The sequence below is a fragment of the Antechinus flavipes genome, chromosome 2, assembly GCF_016432865.1.
Source record: "Antechinus flavipes isolate AdamAnt ecotype Samford, QLD, Australia chromosome 2, AdamAnt_v2, whole genome shotgun sequence".
Taxonomy (NCBI): Eukaryota; Metazoa; Chordata; class Mammalia; order Dasyuromorphia; family Dasyuridae; genus Antechinus; species Antechinus flavipes.
Window position 1 is genome coordinate 101,808,712 of NC_067399.1, and position 23,077 is coordinate 101,831,788.

The 23,077-nt window shown below is 32.8% G+C and overlaps 1 protein-coding gene across 1 annotated transcript in view; it reads right to left on the reverse strand.

Annotated features, from left to right (window-relative positions):
* Positions 1–23,077, reverse strand: part of ASB3 (ankyrin repeat and SOCS box containing 3) — a 96,154-nt gene that overhangs the window by 53,192 nt on the left and 19,885 nt on the right. The window contains exon 2 of the mRNA XM_051975263.1: positions 9,143–9,352. Within this exon, the coding sequence (XP_051831223.1) occupies positions 9,143–9,338 (196 nt within the window). The 5' untranslated portion in view covers positions 9,339–9,352. The remainder of the gene's footprint in view (positions 1–9,142; positions 9,353–23,077) is intronic.

Below are 23,077 nucleotides of genomic sequence, written 5' to 3' on the forward strand. Positions count from 1 at the left end.
CAAATTGTTTACCTCCTGTTCATTACTAAGCAATTTCACATACATTTGTACTATCTGTCCCAAAGAAATATACTCATAATCAAATGCTAAAGGTTCGCCATCCAATCATATATCAAAATCTGAGCAACAGACTTTCTTCAATGACTTAATCTTATCTATTTGAAAAAGACAACAGATCTCAACTCCTGGACGGTTATGAATGTCTGACTTTTAAGAGGTTCTTGCAATGTTCCAGCCTTGATTTGAACAGCAAAACATCATAAGCATTTGAAGTACAGGAAACAACTATTTCTTCAACTTGGATTGTTTCCTAAATCTTTGTTACAGTGGTGAGCACTTTTATCAAGATTAAATCTTCCTATTTTATGATTCACATGATGTTTGTTATCACAAAGTTATTAATCAAAGTTATCTAAGTTGTTATCTAAGTTCTTGTCTGATTGGTCATGTCTGAGTACTGAAACTCTAAAGACTCTCTGGGTGTAGCAAAGAATACTCAAAGAATACTAACTTTATCTGAGAATACTCATTTAATCCCTCCCCTTCTACTGGCTACTTCCAAATATGCCCATGTTACCTTCATCCTCAAAATAATTCTCATTAATTCTTTTATTCTCACTAATTATAACCCTATATCTCTTCTGCCTTAATAGTTAAACTCCTTAAGGATGCCTCCACCTTCTCTTCCCTTATGCTCTTAATTCCTTAGAATCCAACTTCTGATTTCATTATTACATAAAGTTAATAGTGATGTCTTAATTGTCAAATTACCAGAATCAAAAAGTAAAAAGAATTCATAAAAAATGAAGAACAAAGAAAACCATTAGAAACTATTTTGTCCAATCATATAGCAGTAAAACTCACAACATAAATGAAATGGATGAATATTTATAAAAATAAGAAGTATCCAGATCGACAAAAGATAAAAAGAGAATTTAAATAACAATCTCAAAAGAAGGAAAAAATTGAACAAATAATAAATAAAATTCCAAAGGAAAAAATCCTGGAATGTGATGAATTTATAATCAAAGTGTATTAAATATTCAAATGATAATTATTTTTAATAATTATAAACTGAAAAAAGGAAAAGAAGGGATTCTGCCAAATTCCTTCTATTACACAAATATGAGCTTCATATTAAGCCAAGGAAAATCAAAACAGAAAATAAAAAAAAAAGATTAATCTCTCTTAACAAAAATAATGTAAAAAATTTAAAGTTACATATTAGCAAAGAATCTCCAGAAAGATATAAAAATGAAAATATGATATAACTAAAATAGATTTACAATAGGAATGTAGTATTGGTTCAATTAGGAGAACTAAATATAAGAGACCACATTAATAACAAGAACAATCAGATGATTTTATCAATAAATATGGGTAAACAGCTTTTGACAAACTACAATCCCAATTCTGTTTAGAAAACAAGAGAACCAACAGACCATTCCTTGATATAGTAAAATATATCTACATAGAACAAGTGTTATATGTTATGACAATAAACTATATATTATTTACAAAAAATGAAGAATAAAACAAGGACTACTATACCACTAACTGATATATTGTTTGCTAACTACAGCAATGAGACAATAAAAAGAAAATGATTTAAAACACAGAGGCATAGAAACAAAGTTATCATTTTGTAGATGATTGGATGATTTACTTAAAAGAATTCTAGGGGCAGTGAGCTGTGGATAGAGCACCAGCCCTTAAGTCAGGAGGACCCGAATTCAAATTTGACTTCAGACACTTAACATTTCCTAGCTGTGTGACCCTGGGTAAGTCACTTAACCCCAATTGCCTCAGGCAGAGGGGGGGGGAAGAACTCTACAATATCAACTAAATGAATTAAATAAAAACTTTAGCAAAGTTGAGGATATAAATAAATTAATACAAAATATCAGCATTCTTTGTATTACCAATAGACTCCAATAAGAAAAGACAGAATTCCTTAAGACCCACACAAAAATTATACGAATATAACTATAAAATACTCCTTTATGATGACAAATACAACCTAAATGTCTGGAGGAATATTAATTATTTGTAGCTAAAAAGAGGCAATATAATAAAAATGACAATGCTAACTTGTTTTATGACAGACCTCTGACATAAAGGAGTCACTCTGGAAAGACAAACGATAAAACCTGAGAGAACTGAGTAAACCCCAAAGACTTCATCTTGTGACTATTCTGGAGCGAGCTCAGTTCCCTTTCTATTCAATTTTGGGAATTGTGAGAAAAGTCATTGCATTGTTTGAATCTATTCTAGAGTGAATGGGAAGCTGAATTACCTTTATCTGTTGCTTAGAGACTCTTTAACTAAGGACAAAGATAATGCTGACCAGAAATCCAATTAGATCCAAGTTGCATCTCAAACAACCTTAAAGTCTTATCTGAAAACTGACCCTGCACAGAAGCATCCATTATAGTTTTCCGATCCCTTTGTTTACAAACCCTTGGGGGAGGAGATTGTGACATCCTTTTTTTCCTGACTTCAGGGAATTGTACTTGTTCATTCTCCCCCTCCCAACTTCAAAGGTCCCTATTCTTCCTACAAATAGAAATCAGATTACCTAATCCTGAAACCTGATTTATATACTGTTTTCTTTTGATGCATCAAAATCTATGTCCCAAAATAGTAAATAACTATAGTAATCTAGTGTTTGACAAACCCCAAAACCCCAGAATTCACTATTTTACAAAAACTGCTGTGAAAATTGAAAACTAATTAATACCGCAGAAACTAGGCACTGACACACACCTAACACTGTATACTAAGATTAGGTCAAAATTAGTTCATATTTTAGATATAAAGAATGATATTATAAATAAATTAGAAGAACAAAGGATAGTTTACCTCTCAAATCTGTGGAGGAGGAAGGAATTTGTTACCAAAGAACTGAAGATCATTACTGTTCACAAAATAGATAATTTTGATTATATTAAGTTAAAAAGTTTTTGTACAAACAAAATTAATGTAGACAAGATTAAAAGGGAAGAAGCAATAAACTGGGAATACAGTCTTACATTCAAAGGTTCTGATAAAGGACTCATTTGTAAAATATATAGAGAATTGACTCAAATTTATAAGAATTCAAGCCATTAATTGTCAATGCTATAAAATTACCCATGCATATAACTTCTAAATAAAAAGCTATAATAAAAAAATTACAAAAATTAAAAAGCAAATTTGGCACCTAGGAGTTATTGAAGAAAATAGGTTTCAGTGACTCCTATATCCGAATTGCCATATCTTTAGCAAAGTATAATAATTAATGTCTCATGATTTTGTCCCTGAGTCATCATAAAAGACATCTATGTTATACTCTATTTAAAAAAGGTTCAAAAGTACATAATTTGTTATAAAGATTTCCATTTTTATTTAAGTAGATTCATAAAAAGTTAGAATAACAGCACTAACTCCAAAGAAAAGATAGGAAAATGCCTACTTCCAATAATGGGTGTGAACACTGTATATAATGTCAAATTCAATTAATTGGTTTGGTTGGGAAAAAAAAAAAAAAGAATTCAAGCCATTCTCCAATTGATAAATGGTCAAAGGATATAAACAGACAATTTTCAGATGAAGAAATTGAAACTATTTTTAGTCATATGAAAAGGCGCTCTAAATCACTACTAATCAGAGAAATGCAAATTAAGACAATCAATAATAATAATAATAATAATAATAATAATAATCACTACACATCTCTCAGATTGGCTAAGATGACAGAAAAAGATAATGACGAATGTTGGAGGGGATGTGGGAAAACTGGGACACTGATACATTATTGGTGGAACTGTGAATGGATCCAGTTCTGGAGAGCAATTTGGAACTATGCTCAAAAAGTTATCAAACTGCGCATACCCTTTGACCCAACAGTATTTCTTCTGGGCTTATATCCCAAAAAGATCTTAAAGGAGAGAAAGGGATCCACATGTGCAAAAATGTTTGTGTCAGCCCTTTTTGAAGTGGCTAGAAACTGAATGGATGCCCATCAACTGGAGAATGGCTAAATAAGTTGTAATTTATGAATGTTATGGAATATTATTGTTCTGTAAGAAACAATCAGCAGGATGATTTCAGAGAGGCCTGGAGAGACTTACATGAACTGATGCAAAGTGAAATGAGCAGAACCAGGAGATCATTATACATGGCAACAAGACTATACAATGATCAATTCTAACAGACATGGCTCTCTTCAACAATGAGATGATTCAAACCAGTTCCAATTGTTTAGTGATGAAGAAAGTAATATACACCCAGAGAGAGGCCTGTGGGAACTGAATGTAGAACACAACATAGCATTTTCACTCTCTTTTTTTGTTTGCTTGCATTTTATTTTGCTTCTCTTTTTTTTTTTTATTGGTTTGATTTGATTTTTCTTGTGCAGCACGATAATTGTGTAACATATTTTTTTATTTAACATAAATTTCTACCATGTTTAACATATACTAGACTACTTGCCATCTAGGGGAGGGCATGGAGGAAGTGGGAGGAAATTGGAACACAAAGTTTTGCAAGGCTAATATTAAAGAATTATCCATGCATATGTTTTGAAAAATAAAAAGCTTTAATAAAGAAAAAAAAAATCTATGTTTCCCTATCCAAGGGCTAAGCTGAAGACACCTGGTCTTGATTAGTTATGCAATTGGTAAGCACTGCTTAATAAATCAACATATACTCAGAAGCTCAAAACCTTTTTTTCTCATTATTTTGGATTGCACCAATCACACTCTAATAATCATTTCTTTCTGCGACTGGATTAATAGTAACATGTTCCCACTGCACAGATGCATCTATAAACAAGTTAAGTCCTTATCCAGGCACTCAGCTTATGTCTAAGAAGAAGCTCATAAGCTAGCTACAGAAGTCAATGAAAACAATCCTTAATGCTAAAAATAAAATGCAAAACAATAAGAATGTTTAATATTTATTTCAAGTAGGGGCAGCTAGGTGGCGCAGCAGATAGAGCACCAGCCCTGAAGTCAGGAGGACCAGAGTTCAAATCTGATCTCAGACACTTAACACTTCTTACCTCTATGACCCTGGACAAGTCACTTAGCCCCAATTGCCTAAGCAAAAATAAATAAAATAAAATAAAATAAAAATTTATTGCAAGTAATGAAAAAGAAAAAGAAGTGGGGGAAAAAAAGGAGGGACCCAATATGCAACTCTGGCACACACATACTAATATAAGATTATGATAAGAACAACTAAGTTAGGGAGCACAGAGACAGAGTACCATTCATCAGAAACTGTGTGCCCCAGCTGGAGGGGAAGATGTGTTCCAAATGCCAATCTGAGAATGAGGTTCTTATATGCTAATTTGCATATCAGGGATCAGAAGGAAATATTATTTGGGGTTTATCAAGGAAAAAACAAGCTGGTGGCAGACATTATTTTAGGGGTTTGCATGTCAGGAAGAAAAAAAGCTGATGGACAAAGTATTATTTTGAGCACCTAGACATATTAATATTAGAAAAATATTATTGCCAGCATATTTGCCAATACAACCAAGGAACATAAAGTAAGTAGTTATCAAAAGAAACCATAAAGTCTTTTCTCCCTGCAATTCTTGTATACTTTTAAAATTGGAAAGATAAGAGTAAAAACAGGGAGCTCGTAATCTTCAGAAGAACCTAAGTTCAGAAGAACTTCCAAAAGTTTTTTTCTTTAGCATCTGGATCTAGCTCTACAGGTTCTACAGCATGAGCTCTTAACAAGTCTGTGAACTTGTTTTTTTTTTTTTTAATAATTATATTTCAATATCGTTAATTTCCATTGAACATCTTTATTTTTTGCATTTAAAAACATTATTCAGAAAATTATGAGGGGAAATTAGATTAAACCAAAAAGTGGTTAACTGTGAGAGTTGAGGTAACTACACTGATTCTATTTTGCAACTTAATTCTGGACTTAACTCAGTTCTTTTTCTATTCAATTATGGGTCTAGTTGAAATTCTATCTTGTGAAAAATGTTTATTCAGTTGTGGGAATTGAGAAAAAACCTTATTACATTGTATGAACCCTGCTTCACGGCTTGGAAACTGAACCACCTCCACTTGCTATTCAGAAACCCTCACCCTAAGACCTACTAGGTTATACAAAGCAGAAAGTCAGTCAGATCCAAAGACTGATGCAAGAAGTTTCCTCACAATTGTACATCTCAAGCAAATATTATGTATCTTATTTGAAAACTGGCCCTGTATTGTTTCCATGCTCTTAATATTGTTTACAAACACTTTGAGGGAATGGGATATCCCCTTTTCTGAATTCAGCAAATTGTAGCTATTTGTTCTCTCTCTCAACTTGGAAAGTCCAAATCTTTCATTAGAAATCATACGATCTAATATTATGTTGTTCCTCTCCCTCTCTTGTGCGCGCTCTCTCTTTCTCTCTCCATTTTGAGCTGCGATGAAGGGGAAGATCACCTTCAATTCTATACTGACTTATGGTGAACTTCCATATCCTGATATATATCCTGTATCCTTCTTATCTCATGAAAGATTCTTAGTTGAGATAAATCGATCTGATTTTTATTTAGATCTTTTGTTGCATTCTAAGTATGAAATGAAAAGGTGGAGGCTTAAAAAACATGAAAGGGGGTTCATTCTTCTAGTGCTTATATGATTTGGGAAGTAAGCTGAATAAAGTTCTAATATTAAACAATTTTTGTTTCCTTTTAATCAGCCTTAAGTTATTTTGTATCATTCATAATAAACATGTTTAAAAGTAAATCATATTGAGAAATTTTATTGCAATGGTTCCTACTGGATTTTGATTTTTAAGGATTCTGTAGGTACTAAAAATGTTTAAGAACTACTGGTATAAATTATCACATTTCTAGTTACACTTATAACTGTCTTATCAATATTCAAATTATATATACACTTTGCAGAAATATTCTGGACTTCATGTGTCCCCAGGAAATGTTAACCTAGTGAAACAATAGCTTGAAGTGTTAAATATCAACTAATATAAGAAAAACATTTTAATTGCTTTTCAGGGACTTAGTGAAAAGAAACTGAGAACTCTAGAAGGGTCAGAGGATAAAGGAAAAGGAATGATTGGATGGTCTCTATAATTTATTCCAAATCTGCATCCTATGACCTTATGTCACCTTCCAGGCATCCCTGTCACTGGTCTGGTTTCATTCCTAAAAGGCATCACATCATTTCTCCATTAGAAGTCAACCTGATATATGAATGTAATAGACTATTTTTGTTCAATAAGAAATGATACCAGCCTGATTTCAGAGAAGCCTAGAAAGTCTTACATGAACTGATGCTGAATAAAGCGAGCAGAACCAGGAGATCATTGTACACAGTAACATCAAGACTGTATAATGATCAATGATGACAAACTTGGCTCTTTTCAGCAATACAATGATACAATTTCAATAATCTTAGGATGGAAAATACCGAGATGTACACACACACACCCCCCTTCACACACATACATGCATACACATACACACATACCTTAACACATATAGTACACATACACACATACCTTCACATATATACACACATATACTTTCACATACAGCACATACATATACAAGCATGCACACGCACATATACACATATAACATACAAAACAGTTTATTGTAGAAATATATAAAACTTAACAGGAAAATAAGCAGATATAGAGAACAGAGGTAAGAGGAAGAATACTATCAGAAAAGAAATAGTCCCAAGAAAAACAAAATTCCTAATCCTGAATGGGAATTAAAATGGAAAGGAAAAAAAAAAGAACTAATTCTAAGAGAGTGCCTTAGATTGTTCTTAGACAGCTAGGAAATAGCTAAACAAATTGTGATATAAGTATAATGAAAAATTTTACTGTAAGAAATAAAAAAACAAATTTCAGAGAATCCTGGCTAATGTAAACTAATGTTTAAAAGCAATCTGTACAAGCAAAACAACACTGTAAAGAAAAACATCTTTGCATGACTTAAGAAATCTCATTAATGAAATGAATGTCTCCAGGGTTTTTTTTAATGAAACATGTTATCTCTTAACAGAAAAATAATGGACATAAGGTACAAAGAAATATATTTCTGGACATTGTCACAAGTGCAGGTTAGTTGTACTTAACTCTCATTATTGTTTACAAGGTATTCCCTTTTTTCTTTCAGTTTTTAATTAACCAAAGGGAGCTAGAGAGAGAATTAGCAATAGGGATTTAAAAAAAAAAAAAAAGAGCAATTGAAAAAAAATTTAATGCACAAGAGAATAAAAAGAAGTTCAGACAGAAGCATCACAAACAAGCAGGTCAATTTTGAAAGTAATATTTAGAATTTACTGTACTTTTTTTAAAAGTATGCACTGTAAAATAAGATTTAATTTCATATGAAATGCTTTCTATGTTCTACTGGGTAAAAAAGAAAGTTTGTTTTTTGGTTTTTTTAATAAATAATTCTTAGTGTCTGAGGAAAAGAAGAATGTGTCTTCACTATCACAGTGTACTATCAGAAAATATTTTCCCCTCCATGGAAGCAAAAAGTTAAATTGATAAATTTCAAATTCCTAAGACAGGAAGGTGAAACAAAAATATTAAACAGAACCAGTAGAAACTGGTAGCGTGATTAAGTGCCTCATTGCTACAACTTTCTCAACCAATCTTTCTATGACAATGATTATTGTCATAGATTATTTTATTAGGTTATGGATCAAAAGAAAATGTAGTTATAAAATCAAAATAATTGACAGATTACCCAAAATAAGGAAAACTGTGAAGTGATAAAGGTTATAGTATAAATCAAGCACAATCACAACTCCTATTTCAAATAGGACACTGCCCTTTTTCTTTTGGAAAGATGGGAGTTTTAAGCCAATGAATATTTAAAACATAAAATAAAGTACCTGACTCCCTTTGAGCATTTTGCTTGATTAAAACAATAAAAATAAATTAGATATATGTGTGTATAAAGAATAATTCACTCTATAAATTTTTTTCTGCATAATATTAGTGCATGAAAATCAGGGATCTCACCAACCTTCAAATCTTCAGTGACTTTTTTTTTGCATAGAAGAAAAAAGAAAACACTCCTGATAAAAGGTGACAGTGAACTATAAAATAAGGCAAAACCTTAGTGAATTCAATTATCCATACCTCAATTTGACTTTACCTGAACGAATTAACAGCCTCAAACATTCTACAGAATTATGATAAGCTGCTTCATGAATTGGCATCCATCCTCTGTTGTCAGCAACATCAACACTACACCCTTTCTTGAGCAGTTTTCTTAGAGTTTTTACATTTCCTTCCCTGGCAGCACGGCCAACAGCAGAACACATATCTGAATAAGCTTCTGTAAAATCCATTTCTTCAGAGTGATCTAGAAGATAAGAAGGGAGAAAAAAGAATTGATAAGTTATCAATAGTTTTACAAGTCTATTTCATTATGGGAAACAGAAAATATACTTAACTTAGAAATGAATGGACAATGCACAATGGATCAGCCCAGCATTTCACACATTATAAATAAAAGAAAAAGAGGGGTGGAAAATAGCCTACATTTAGATTAGAGCTTGTGCCTGTAGCTTAAGCTACAGGCAATTTTTAAAAATCAGCCCTTCAAGACAAAAGGTTTATTAAAATTTTATTATAACACTTATTTTAGTTTCTTTAAAAATCTTTTGTCTTAGTAAAAGATCCATCCTTTTTTCCTTCCCATCTCAAGAACACACCAAAAAAAAAAAAAAAAAAAAAAAACAGAAAATAAAACTCATTACAAACATGTATAGTCAATCAAAGCAAATTTCCACATTGGTCATGTCTTTAAAAAATTTTTTTCTAATTCTGAATTCTGAATCTTCTCTATCAGGAGATGGGTAGCATGTTTCAACATTAATCCTCTTATACACCAAACTCATTCATCCATTCCTCAATTTATGGTTACTCCCTCAGATTCCCATCCTCAGCCACTTCAAAAAGAGCTATAAATATTCCTATACACATTTGGCATTTGTGTTGCTTAGAATCTTTTCCTTAATCAATCGCCCTTTAATTCTCTCTCCCTTTCTCTCATATCATTGTTGAGTAAAATATATTTCTATATCCAACTGTATATGAGTATTCTTCCTTCTTTTAACCAGTTAAGATAAAAGATTCAATTGTCAGTCACTTATTCCTCTTTCTTATTGGTATAGATATCTACTTACACATCTTCATTATATGAGACAATTTTCCCTAACCTTCCTTTCATTCCCCCCTCAAATTCCCTCTTCCTTTTCCTCTTTTTCTATTCTTTTCCTCAGATCAAGAATAAGAGCACTACTCCCAAACTGTATCTAATTGTACTTCCTCTGAATCCTGATGATATATAAAGGTTCAGAGGGGACAGATGTATCATCTCCTCATATCTGAATGTAAGCAGTTTATCCTTGTTTAGTCCTTTTCTCATTGTTCATTCATTTTTCTCTTCACTTCTATGATGAACTTCAAAATTTCTCCAAAGCTCTGGGTTTTTTTCATCAAAGAAGTTTTACCCCTATAGCATTATACTCATTTTTGCAGGATACATTATTCTTGGTTGTAAAACCATATAATTTGACTTCTGAAATACTGTATTCCAAGTTCTCCTTTCATTTATAGAAATAGATGCTAAATCATATGAGATCTTCATTGTGGCTCTTCATTACTTTCTTTCTGGCTACTTGTAGTATTTTTTCTTTCACCTGGAAGCTCTGGATTATGTCTAAAAAGTTCCTAACAGTTTTTATTTGAGGTTTCTTTTAGGACATAACTAAGAGATTCTTTCTCTTTAGATTTTTTGCCCTCTAGTACTAGGAGGTCTGAGCAATTTTGAAATTTTTTGAGACACATCTAGATTTTTTGCTTTCTTTTTTTTTTTTTTTTTTTTTTGGTGATAGCATTCAAATCGTCCAAAGATGCCTTAATTTTTTCTCCTTTATCTGTTTATCAGATCAATTGTTTTTGCTATGAAATATCTTACATTTTATTTTAATTTTTTTAGCCTTTTGACTTTAATATTTCTTATTGTTTCATGGAGTCACTGACTTCTATTTAGTCCATCTATATTGTAGCTTGAACAAGGTTTTGTATATCTGGTGCCAAGCAATTAATTGCACATGCAATTCTTTCTTTTGTAGGTCTTATTTCTTTTCCAAACTTTTCAAGTACCCTCATAATTATAAAATTGCTTTTAATTAATTTTTTAATTCTTGCATCATTTTTAAAAATACCTTTTTATTGACAGAACCCATGCCAGGATAATTTTTTACAACATTATCCCTTGCACTCACTTCTGTTCTGCTTTTTCCCCTCCCTCCTCCCGCCCCTTCCCCCAGATGGCAAGCATCCTTTACATTGCATCATTTTTTGAAAGAATTCTAATTAAGTTTGTACCTGAGCTTTATTTCTCTTTGAGACATTGCTTGAAGATATTTTTTGAGTCATTCTCCTCAGTGTTTTAATAACTTACTACAATAGGGTTCTCCTTTTTTGTTAGCCTAATCTTTCACCTTATTTCCTCATATCAGATTTGATTTTTAGGGGAAAGGAAGGACTGGGATAGTCTTCTTGCTGCTTTCTTGAAGTATTGAGTATTGTGTTATTCCAGGATCTCAGGGACAGGCATGTTTACAATGCTCCCAAAATGTTTAGATTCAGACCAAAGTCTAATTTCTTCATTGATCCAAACCCCAACCTTCCCAGCTCTAAAATCTCCAAGTTCTCATTCTGGGTTTGGATCTGAACAAAAGTAAACTGCTTTGTTGATTTTGTATGGCATAAGTGTAGGCTTCCTTTTAATCAAGGATTTCTGCCTTGGTTATTTTTCTGCTAGCTAGGTAGATAATATTTTATGCCTTGGGTTTAAGCAACACTACTGCTGCTGGATTCTAAATTTCCTCCTTTTCTTACACAGCTTTCTTACTCAAGAATGTAAGTACCCTATATGAGTTCCCATTTCAAACCATCATGAACCTGGGACCCAGAACTGGAAATTCATATTCATTCCCACTGAAGTACTTTGGTATGGATTTAGTAAAGTTCCAGTATGAGGTTTAGACCTTCTCTTGTCCAGAAGCACATCCTCTCCCTGGGCTTTGGGCTTTAGTTTAACCTATCCCCAGTATCCTCAAATTTCCTTTATGTTTGTCTATGCTGAGCTGAGCTGAACAAAGGATTCACTGTGATGTTTTTCAGATTGCCTCATCAGGAGTCAGTCTTAATGCGTTTTCTAAAAGTTTGGAGGAATTTTTGAAGAGGTAGCTCACTGTACTGCTTCCTACCATTCTATTATATCTCTATCTCTTAAGACACTTATTTTAAAATAATAGTTTGAGTAACTATAGTAATCTACTTTTTGATAAATCCAAAGAATCCAGTTTCTGGGTTAAGAACTCACTATCTGATAAAAAATTTTTAGAATACTGGAAAAAAGTATGTTAGAAATTAGTCACAGACCAACAACTCACATCCTATTACTAAGGTAAAGTGGAAATGGGTACATGATTTAGGCACAAAGGGTTACATTATAAGCAAATTAGGAAAGCAAGGGAGAATGTACCCATCAGATCTTTGGAGAAAGAAAAAATTTATTAACAAAACAAAAAGTAGAAAACATTATGAGATACAAAATGGATAATTCTGATTACATTAAATCTTAAAAAGTTTGTTCAAACAAAACCAATGCAGCCAAGATTAGAAGGGAAGCAGAAAACTATTTTAATAGCCAATGTTCCTGATAAATACCGTATTTCTAAACTAAGTGAGAACTGAGTCAAATGTATAAGAATATAAGTCATTCCCAAGTTGATAAGTGGTCAAAGGATATGAATAATTTTCAATTGAAAGAAATTAAAGCCATCTAGTCATATAAAAAATGCTTTAAAGCACTATTTATTAAAGAAATGCAAATTAAAACAACCTTAAGGTACTACTTCAGACCTATCAGATTGGCTAAGATGACAGGAAAAGATAATAAGTGTTGGAAGAGAGATGGGAAAACTGGGACACTAATGCATTATTGGTGGAATTGTGTACTGATCCCAACCCTTCTGGAGAGCAATTTGAAAGTCCAAAGGGCTATAAGCCTGGACATACCCTTTGATCCAGCAATGAAAAGGGATGATAAAAGAAGCCACATGTGCAAATGTTTGTAGTAGCTCTTTTTATGGTAACAAAGAATTGGAAAATGAATGGATATCATAAATTAGGAAATGACTAAATAAGTTATGGTATGTAGAAATAATGGAATAGTATCAATTTAGTGATCCAAGGCAATTCCAATAAACTTTGGATGGAAAATGCCATCCACATTCAGAGAAAGAATTATGGAGCCTGAATGCATATGAAAACATACTATTTTCATTGTTTTTTTTTCCTGTAGATTTTCATTTCTGTTGATTTTTCTCTCCCAATATGTGGAAATATATTAAAAAATGAATGTATATCCATAACCTTAAAATAAATTAATTAAAATACTGTACTTTGGCAGATATATAATTTAATTGCTGTATGTGCCCACATACCTCTTACAAAGCTTTTCAATTCAATATTTATGATGACACTGAGGTTCAAAGGGGGGGAAAAATCAAATAGTTCTTTCCCTCATGGAGAAAACAAAAACTGTGACCTCATCAATATGCAATGATGGGAGATTCCAATCTATCCATTCCTGTCCTTCCTGCACAACACTTGTCCATGTTCTCTTAAGTTCTTCCTAAATAAATACATTCAATTCAGGAAAGCCTTTCTTGATTTCTCTTGACATCAAAAGTAGAACATGTGGGCTGCACATGTTATCCCTTGCCATTAACACAGGATTAGGCCATCCTCTTTTTCAATTAGTCACTAAATATTTATTAAGTACCTACGATGTGCCAAATACTCAGCTAAGTACTAGGGATACAAAGATATGTAAGATATAGTTCTGGCTCTCAATGAGCTCACAGTCTGATGGGGGAGATAAATACAAACTACGTTCAAACAAGCTATGTGCAGGATAAATTGAAAATAATGAACAGAGGAAATGCACTAGAATTTTCCATTATACATTTCCCTTTATTACTATTCTTTCAAGTTCTTCATTGGTTATACGTTGCAGCATACTTACATCTATCATATACCTCTCCATTAATCTCTGTATGGTATTCACTTTCAATTCTTTGGAGATTACTATTTTCAATGTTTTATATCTAAATGATGCTATTAGACAAATGTTAATAATGTGATTCTTCGTTTTTCTAGGAAAAAAAAAAAATAAACTCACCATAAGACCTCTGCAATTTCCTAAAGGCCATTAAGATTGCTCTAATTGTGGACCCAACTCACTATCTATTTGTATTGTCTGTTCCATAAGAGTGTGTGTGTGTGTGTGTGTGTGTGTGTGTGTGTGTATGCACACTAATAGACAAGCTCTAAAACATGGTTGTCCATCCAATTGCATTTTAAAATCTAGACAACAGATATTCTTCATTAAGTCTTAACTTTGTGGAAGGTCAGGCCAAACTCTTTTGAATGTTTACAGATTTCTTCCAGGAGGCTCTGAAATGGTGTAATATAATCAGCACCATGATAGTTAACTAAACCAAAGTCAAGTCTTACCTAACTACCATTGCAAGCAATTCTTAAGAAAAATGAAGGTATACTTAAATGCTATTCCTTGATCATGTTTGGACCACACTATTATAATAAAGATAGTACTTAAGTTAATTTATAGACTTAGTGTCATACAAAACAAATGACAAAGGAATTATTTTATAGATAAAATAAGACAAAAGAGATAACAAATAACACTTGCAGGACCAGAGATCCCAAAAATCAAAGGAGAATATGAAAAAAGGGGGAAAGGAGGAAGAGAAATATCACTTCTAGACTTCAAACTACATTTCAAAATAATAATCATCAAAACGATTCAATATTAGTTAAAAAAAATTTTTAAATGATCAACAGAACAGATATTCAAGTAAGAATCAGAAACAACTGAATTCAAAAGTCTTGATTTGATTAAATCCCAAAACAAACAATTCCTCATTTGACCAGAACTACTTAAAAAACTGAACCGCATTCTGTCAAAAACACTTAGTTTGGGTCAATATCTTATAACCAATAAATTCTAAATGTATATATGGCCTAAATATTAAAAGGCTCTTTATGCAAGAAGAACTTAGAAAAAATGTAGAGCTACTAGACAACTTGAAAAAGAGACAATAGGATGCACATGTTAGGCAAGTTGAATCACTACTACCACCACTCAAGGGACCTTTATGGAGATAGTCCAGGGTCCCGAATCCAAGACCCTGGAAATGCTTTCAGCCTGGGCCCCACAGTCATCAATGATGAACAAAATCCCTGTGGAGAAAGGAGTCTTCTAGCTTCTAGGGGAGTCACTGAAGGTATTATCCATGTTGTGCAGGAGGGGCCAGCTACCTCCACCAATTGTCACTGTCTCCTAAGGGATAGGCATCTAAAGCTATAAGATACCCTAAGGGAAGAAACAGAAGGTACCATGTACCAGGCAAGTCAAACCACCACCACCATCTCCCACAATGTGGAGGCAACTGAGGACCCGATGTCAAAAGATTCCCGGGAATAAAAGCACACTACCTTCTCTCCAACCACTGACCTGATTTCTAAATCAAGCCCTATAGCCATCCCTGAGAGGAAAATAACCAATCTTCTACATTTCTAACATTACTAACTGCTAACTAATGGCCAAAGACAAGAGCACTATAAATGACAGCTTCCACCAGACCTCCAGACCCTTTTCCAGTCTGCTCTCCCCCTTCCCCCCTCCATTTCCATAACCAGGAAGTAAACCCCATATAATATAGTCTGGCAACTGCTTCTTCAAGAATCTTAGTCATAGTTACTTTAGATCCAGAAAAGAAAAGTTCTCACCAAATCATTGGTTATGCATTGGTTCAACATCAAAAAACAGTATTATTTTATCAGTGGAAATTACATTAAAGATACATTACCATCATTGTGTTGCTGCACTCAAAAGACCAGAGCACCTTATCATGTAACTTGGAGTTAAAACTTTCAAAGAAAGAAATAATTTATGCACAATAAATAAATACATAATAAATGCTTTTCTCATTTACTATCCCTGATCTGGATTATTGTGGTATTTTAAGTGCCTCAAGCACCTCCCTTCTCCAATCTATGACCAAATAGTTATCAAAATGATTTTCCTAAAGTGCAGATTGGACCATATGAAACTCCCTCCCAACACAAATTTCTGTGGCTCTCTTTACCTAAGTATCAAATATCAATTCAAGGGATTTATACATATTATTTGCTTAATAAGTGTTTTTTCATTCATTCATTCATTCATTCATTCATGGTTAATAGGAGAATCCTTAACTAAATAAGGATCAGAAGCAAGCATGAGATTACACAGGCAATTGCAATTACATAAAAGTAAAAAGTTTCTGCTAAATAAAGTCAACTCAAATAGAATAAAAAGGGAAAATGATGAAGGGGAAATATCTTCAAAAAATTATCTTTGCAGAACTCTGGGAGATGACTATGAACATAGAATTCTCAATCCCTATATTTTTGTCTGCCTGCATTTTTCATTTCCTTCACAAGCTAAAAGTACACTATTTCAAAGTCTGATTCGTTCTGTACAGCAAAATAACTATCAAGACATGTATACTTATATTGTATTTAATTTATACTTTAACATATTTAACATGTATTGGTCAACCTGCCATCTGGGGGAGAGGATGGGCAGAAGGAGGAGAAAAAGTGGAACAACAGGTTTGGCAATTGTCAATGCTGTAAAATTACCCATGCATATAACTTGTAAATAAAAAGCTATTTTAAAAAATTATCTTTGCAGGTCTGATCTATAAGATAGATATAAAATTGACATATTTCAAGAACCATTCACCAAAAGACACATGGTCAAAGGAAAGGAACAATCAAAAGAAATGCAAAATATCAACAAATATGAAAAAATTATTTAAATCTCTAAAAAGAGGGAAATACAAATTAATGTCATGGACTTTACCTCACATTCAACATATTAGAAAATATGAAAAATGATAGAAAATGATAAATGTTTAAAGGTTTGAAAAAAGAACAGAAACATTAATGCATTATTAGGGCGATGACCCAATCATTCTATAAAATAATTAGGAACTGTGCCCTTTCCTGGTAATATCACATTATTATAAATAAATACAAAGATGACCAAAGACAGAGGAAAAGTTCCCAGAAATACTAAGTATTTATATCACTATTTTTTGTAGTACCAAAAAACACAAAGCAAAAGAGCACCCACCAATTGGTTAACTGTTGTATATGAATATAATGGAATGTCTCTGAACCCCATCTTTTCAAAGATGAAAAATTTAGTTAAACTTGAGAAGATTTACATGATATATATATATCAAGATTAGTGGAATCAGGAGAACTTACAGAATGATCACAAAACTATGAAGGAAAACAATAATCAAAGACATCAGAACTCTGATCAGTGGCCAGTCATGACTTTTGAAATCTCTATAATTAGATGTTGACTTATAAGTTCCAAGTAACACACAGATAATCATACATAGCCAATGTGCTGATTTGTTTTTCTCCTGTTACAAAAAAGGACGCTACTCTGAGTGGAGTGAGGAGACAGACATTGGGAAGTAACAGCAGCATTTTTTTGAAAGAACATCAATTTTCAAAAAAGGAAAAAAGCCAATAACTACTGAATATATGAAATATTATCATAACTTCTCTTACAAGATACCTCTAAAGATATAACATTTCTTATATAAGAATATTTTTCAAAAACATCAATGAGGACTAGTAAAATCACTAGATGTCCTTACATATCTGGTATCCCAAAAATATAGGTAGGAATGGGATAAGTTATTTTAATTTAGACAATAAGTAAATTAGTTTCAATTGGCATTCTACTTTTAAGAAAGTTGATTTTTTTTTCTTTTTCAGAAATTTGAGAAATCAATTATTCCACAAAATTATGAAATACAAAAATGTTTGGTTCTTCTCAATAGCAAATAATGATAAAATTGAAGTATCTTCTATAACATGTGATACCATATAGAACAAGTAAAGAGGAAAGAAAAGTAAAATACTAAAAATAAAAGTTTTATACTATAAGGTGATAAGCTGAAATTTTTCCTGTTGCTAACAGAACTCAATTTCTAATGGTTTTTCTCTCTACTCTAAAATATTCTAGCTCTATATAGATGATTTTAAATGGGAAAATAATTAACAAAGCAGATCCTTACCATTCACAGGTTTCATTTTTACCAATGCTTTGCAATTATATTTGGCGATTTGTAAAACTTTGTGAACCAATATAAATTTGTTTATTGAGTAATTCTAGGAGATTTGGTTGTATTATAAAAGTTCTTTGTAGATATCTTCCCCAACAGAATGTAAGCTTCTTGAGGGAAGCAACTGCTGCTCCTTTATCTTTGTGTCCACAGCATCTAGAATTGTACTTGAAACATAATAGGCATATGATAAATATTTTTTCACTGATTTATTTTTTATCTGTCAAACAAGAGAATAAGTAACATTAAGATATAGTGTTTATCCACTACACACCTATCAGATTGACTAGAATGACAGGGAAAGATAATGTAGAATGTTGGAGGGGATGTGGGAAAACAGGGACACTAATACACCCTTGGTGGAATTGTGAATACATCCAGCCATTCTGCAGAGCGATTTGGAACTATGCTCAAAAAGTTATCAAACTGTACATACCTTTTGATCCAGCAGTGTTACTACTGGGCTTATATCCCAAAGAGATACTAAAGAATGGAAAGGGACCCGTATGTGCCAAAATGTTTGTGGCAGCCCTGTTTATAGTGGCTAGAAACTGGAAAATGAATGGATGCCCATCAATTGGAGAATGGTTGGGTAAATTGTGGGATATGAATGTTATGGAATATTATTGTTCTGTAAGAAATGACCAGCAGGATGAATACAGAGAGGCTTGGAGAGACTTACATGAACTGATGCTAAGTGAAATGAGCAGAACCAGGAGATCATTATATACCTCAACAACAATACTATATGAGGATGTATTCTGATGGAAGTGGATTTCTTTGACAAAGAGATCTAACTCAGTTTCAACTGATCAATGATGGACAGAAGCACCTACACCCAAAGAAAGAACACTGGGAAATGAATGTATTGTTTGCATTTTTGTTTTTCTTCCGGGTTATTTTTACCTTCTGAATCCAATTCTTCCTGTGCAACAAGAGAACTGTTCAGTTCTGCACACATAATCTAGGATATACTGTGACATAGTTAACATGTATAGGACTGCCTGCCATCTGGGGGAGAGGGTGGAGGGAGGAAGGGGAAAAGTTGGAACAGAAGTGAGTGCAAGGGGTGTTGTAAAAAATTACCCAGGCATGGGTTCTGTCAATAAAAAGTTATAATTATGAGGGAAAAAAATAAAAAAAAATAAAACACTTAAAAAAAAAAAGATACAGTGTTTGGGGGGAGAGGGGAAAGACATAGTGTTTGGGAAGAGCCAATATGACAGAGTAGAGGAAGTACTACAATCAACCTCTCCCAATATTCCCTTCCAAACAATTTTAAATTAATATTTCAAATCTAATTCTGGAATAACAGAGTCAACAAAAGCAGAGCGAAATATTCTTTCAGCCCAAGAGAACTTAGAAGATCAAAAGGAAAGGTCGATGACATGAAGTTATAAGAGGGAGTGGGAACCTACATGGATGCAATACTAGTGGTGGAGCTTGATGGTAGTGAAGCAGCAGCTTCAAAAATTCTCAAGTTAGAGATAGCAAAAAGGAAATTTCAGAAAGAAACTACAGGGAACTCCTTTTCTGCCACTGAGCACAGGACATGACACTTTATAGGCAACTACGTTGCCTATCCCAAAGGAGCAAGGACCCTGAAGAATAGTATATTGCTTGCTTCCAATGCCATGGGAACAGGAGCACTGAGAAACAATATCAATTATAATTCCAAAGGAACAAAGACCCTTCCTTGATAAGAAAAAAGAGTACAGACCAGGGGCGTAATAACAATGACCACACTACCTTGAAAGCACTAAAAACTTCCAAATCCTTAAAATAGGTTTGAAAATAGCAGTATAAAAAAGCTTAAAGCTTAGAACAATGTTCTCCCATCCCATCCCACCCCAGAAAGTGAATCCAACTTAAAGTTCAAAGTCAAGAAATAGGTTGGAAAAAATGAGCAAAGAACCTGAACACAAAAATCTACTATAGTGACCAAAAAATAATAATAATAACAATTTACAAACTCAAAAGAAGACAATGATGTCAATATAGTTATAAGCAAAGCCTAAAAGGGGAGAAAAAAAAAAAAGTGAGTCAGAGACAAGTCCAACAAGAATTTCTGACAAGAGTTTTAAAAAATGGTTTTCAAAATCACATTAAGAGTAGCAGAGGCAAAACTGTAGAAAGAGATGAGAGTGACACAAGAAAATTATGAAATGGCAATGGCTTGATCAAATAAACACAAAAAATGCTGAAAAAATAATCTTAAAAACAAAATTGGCCAAAGGGAAGAAAACAGGTATAAAACTTCATTGATGGAAAAAAAAAAAAAGAATTAGCCAAACGGGATGGGAGGAAAATAACTCTTTAAAATAAGGGGGGAAAATCCTTAAAAATTAGAAATGGAAGCTAATAACTCCACAAGACATCAAGAAACAATAAAACAATCAAAAGAATTAAAATAGAAACAAAGTATATCATCAGAAAAACAACTGACCTAGAATACAGATTATTGAATCAACTGAAAGTCATGATCAAAGACACTGGACATCTTATTTCAAGATATTATTAACAGAATATTAGCCCTGATATTCTAGAACCACAGGGAAAAATAGAAACTAAAAGAATCTACCAATCACCATCTTAAAGAGATCCTAAGATGAAAATTCCCTAGAATATCATAGTCAAATTCCAGAGCTCCCAGGTAAAGAAAATAATTCAAGCAGTCAGAAAGAAACCATTCAAACACCATAGAGCCATAGTCAAAATCACACAAAATATAGCAGAAAAGAAATGGAGGACTTGAAATATGATATTCTGGAAGGTAGAGGAGCTAGGAGTACAATCAAGAATCACCTACCCAGTAAAACTGAGTACAATCTAACAGAAGTAGAAATTGTTATTTAATGAAATAGAAAACTTTTAAGCATTTCTGATTAAAAAAAAAAAACACAGATAAATAGGAATCTTACATTCAAACACAAGATTGAAGAGATGTATAAAAAAGTAAGCATGAAAGGGAATTAAGGGACTCAATAAAATTAAACTATTTTCCTACACGGGAAGATGATACATGTAACTCCTAAGTCCTTATATCAGTACTTGAGTCTACATAGGCAGAAGGCTTGGTGTAACTCAATTATGTTGGCATAATTTCAAAAAAAAAAATTTTTTGGCGAGAAAGAGAGATGCACTGGGAGAAGAAGGAAGGGAAAGGAAGGAAAGGAAAAATTATCCAGCATGAGAGGTAGACAAAGAGTTTTACAGTGGAGGGGAAAATGATGGGGGGGAGGGGGGTGGAAGGGGAGGGAGAATTTGGGTGTGCACTTGAATTTCACTCCAATCAGAACTGGTTCAAAAAGAAGATCACAGACAGGGAAAGAGAGAAAGAGACAGAGACAGAGACGGAGAGAGACAGAGAGAGATTGTACATAGAAATCTATCATACTCAACAGGAATTTAGTATAAGTACACAAATAAATGAGTAAAAAACAGTAGATCTAGTAAAAGAAACATGAAGGAAGGTGGCCTAGCAATACTAAATCTCAAACTGTATTACAAAGTGGTAACCATCAAAACTGTCAGGTACTGGCTAAGAAATAGAATAGTGGGTCAGTGGAACAGATTAGATACATAATACAACAGTACTAAATGACTACAGTAATCTAGCACTGGGAAAAACCAAAGATCCAAATTTCTGCAACAGGAACTCACCATACAACAAAAACTGCTGGGAAAACCAGAATACAGCATCTTACACTATGTACTAAGATAAGGTCAAAATGGGTTCATGATTTAAACATAAAGAGTGACATCTTAAGTAAATTAGAGGAGCATGGAAAATTTTATTTATTGAATTTATGTATAATGGAAGAATTTATGACCAAATGAGATAAGAAAGCATTATGGGATGAAAAATGGATAATTTTGATTACATTAAACTATTTTTGTCAAAAAATACTACCATTACCACTACCACCAATGTAGCTAAAATTAAAAACAAAGCAGGAAACCACAGGAAAATATTTTATATCAAAGTTCTCTCATAAAGGTCTCATTTCTCAAATATGTTAAACATAAATCAAATGTATAAGAATCTGAGTCATTCCTTCACTGAGAAATGGTTAAAGGATATGAAAAGGCAGCTTTCAGGAAATCAAAGCTATCTATAGTACAGAAAAAATGCTCCATCACCAATGATTAGAGAAATGCTAATTAAAACAATCTGAAATACCACTTCATATCTTTCAGATTGGCTGACAAAAGGAAAATGATAAATGTTGGAGATGTTGAGAAAAATTGGATACTAATACTCCCATTGTTGGTGGAGTTATGATGTGATCCAACCATTCAGAAGAACATTTTTGGATTAATATACCCAAAGGAAACAAAGAGCTCTGCCTTTTGTGTGGAGATGCCAGAAGTCCAGTGTGCCCAAAAGCCTCATTTTCCTTAGGGGTAAAATGAAAATGATAACGCCGGAAGGGTCTATAGAATTGCTTTGAAGATTAAATGACATAATGCATATAAGTCCCTTTGCAAATTTTAAAGTTGTTTATATAAAAGTTAATCCTATAAGTGAAAATATTTTATTATTTCTGTTTTATAGTCCAAGATGGTCCAGAGGCCAACTGTGATCCTGATGTTCATAAATACCAGAGCTGGAATTTAAGCCTATATTTCTTGAATGCAAGTCCAAACCTCTTCTCTACAATATTTTAGTGTTAAAATGTTGCATTTTTAATTCTAGTTGTAAATTTTTTATGAAGGGATGGTTTCCTGGTCCTGACTTTAAGGTGAAAGTGGTCTTGTACTAGTTGATTAATTAAACATTTTCA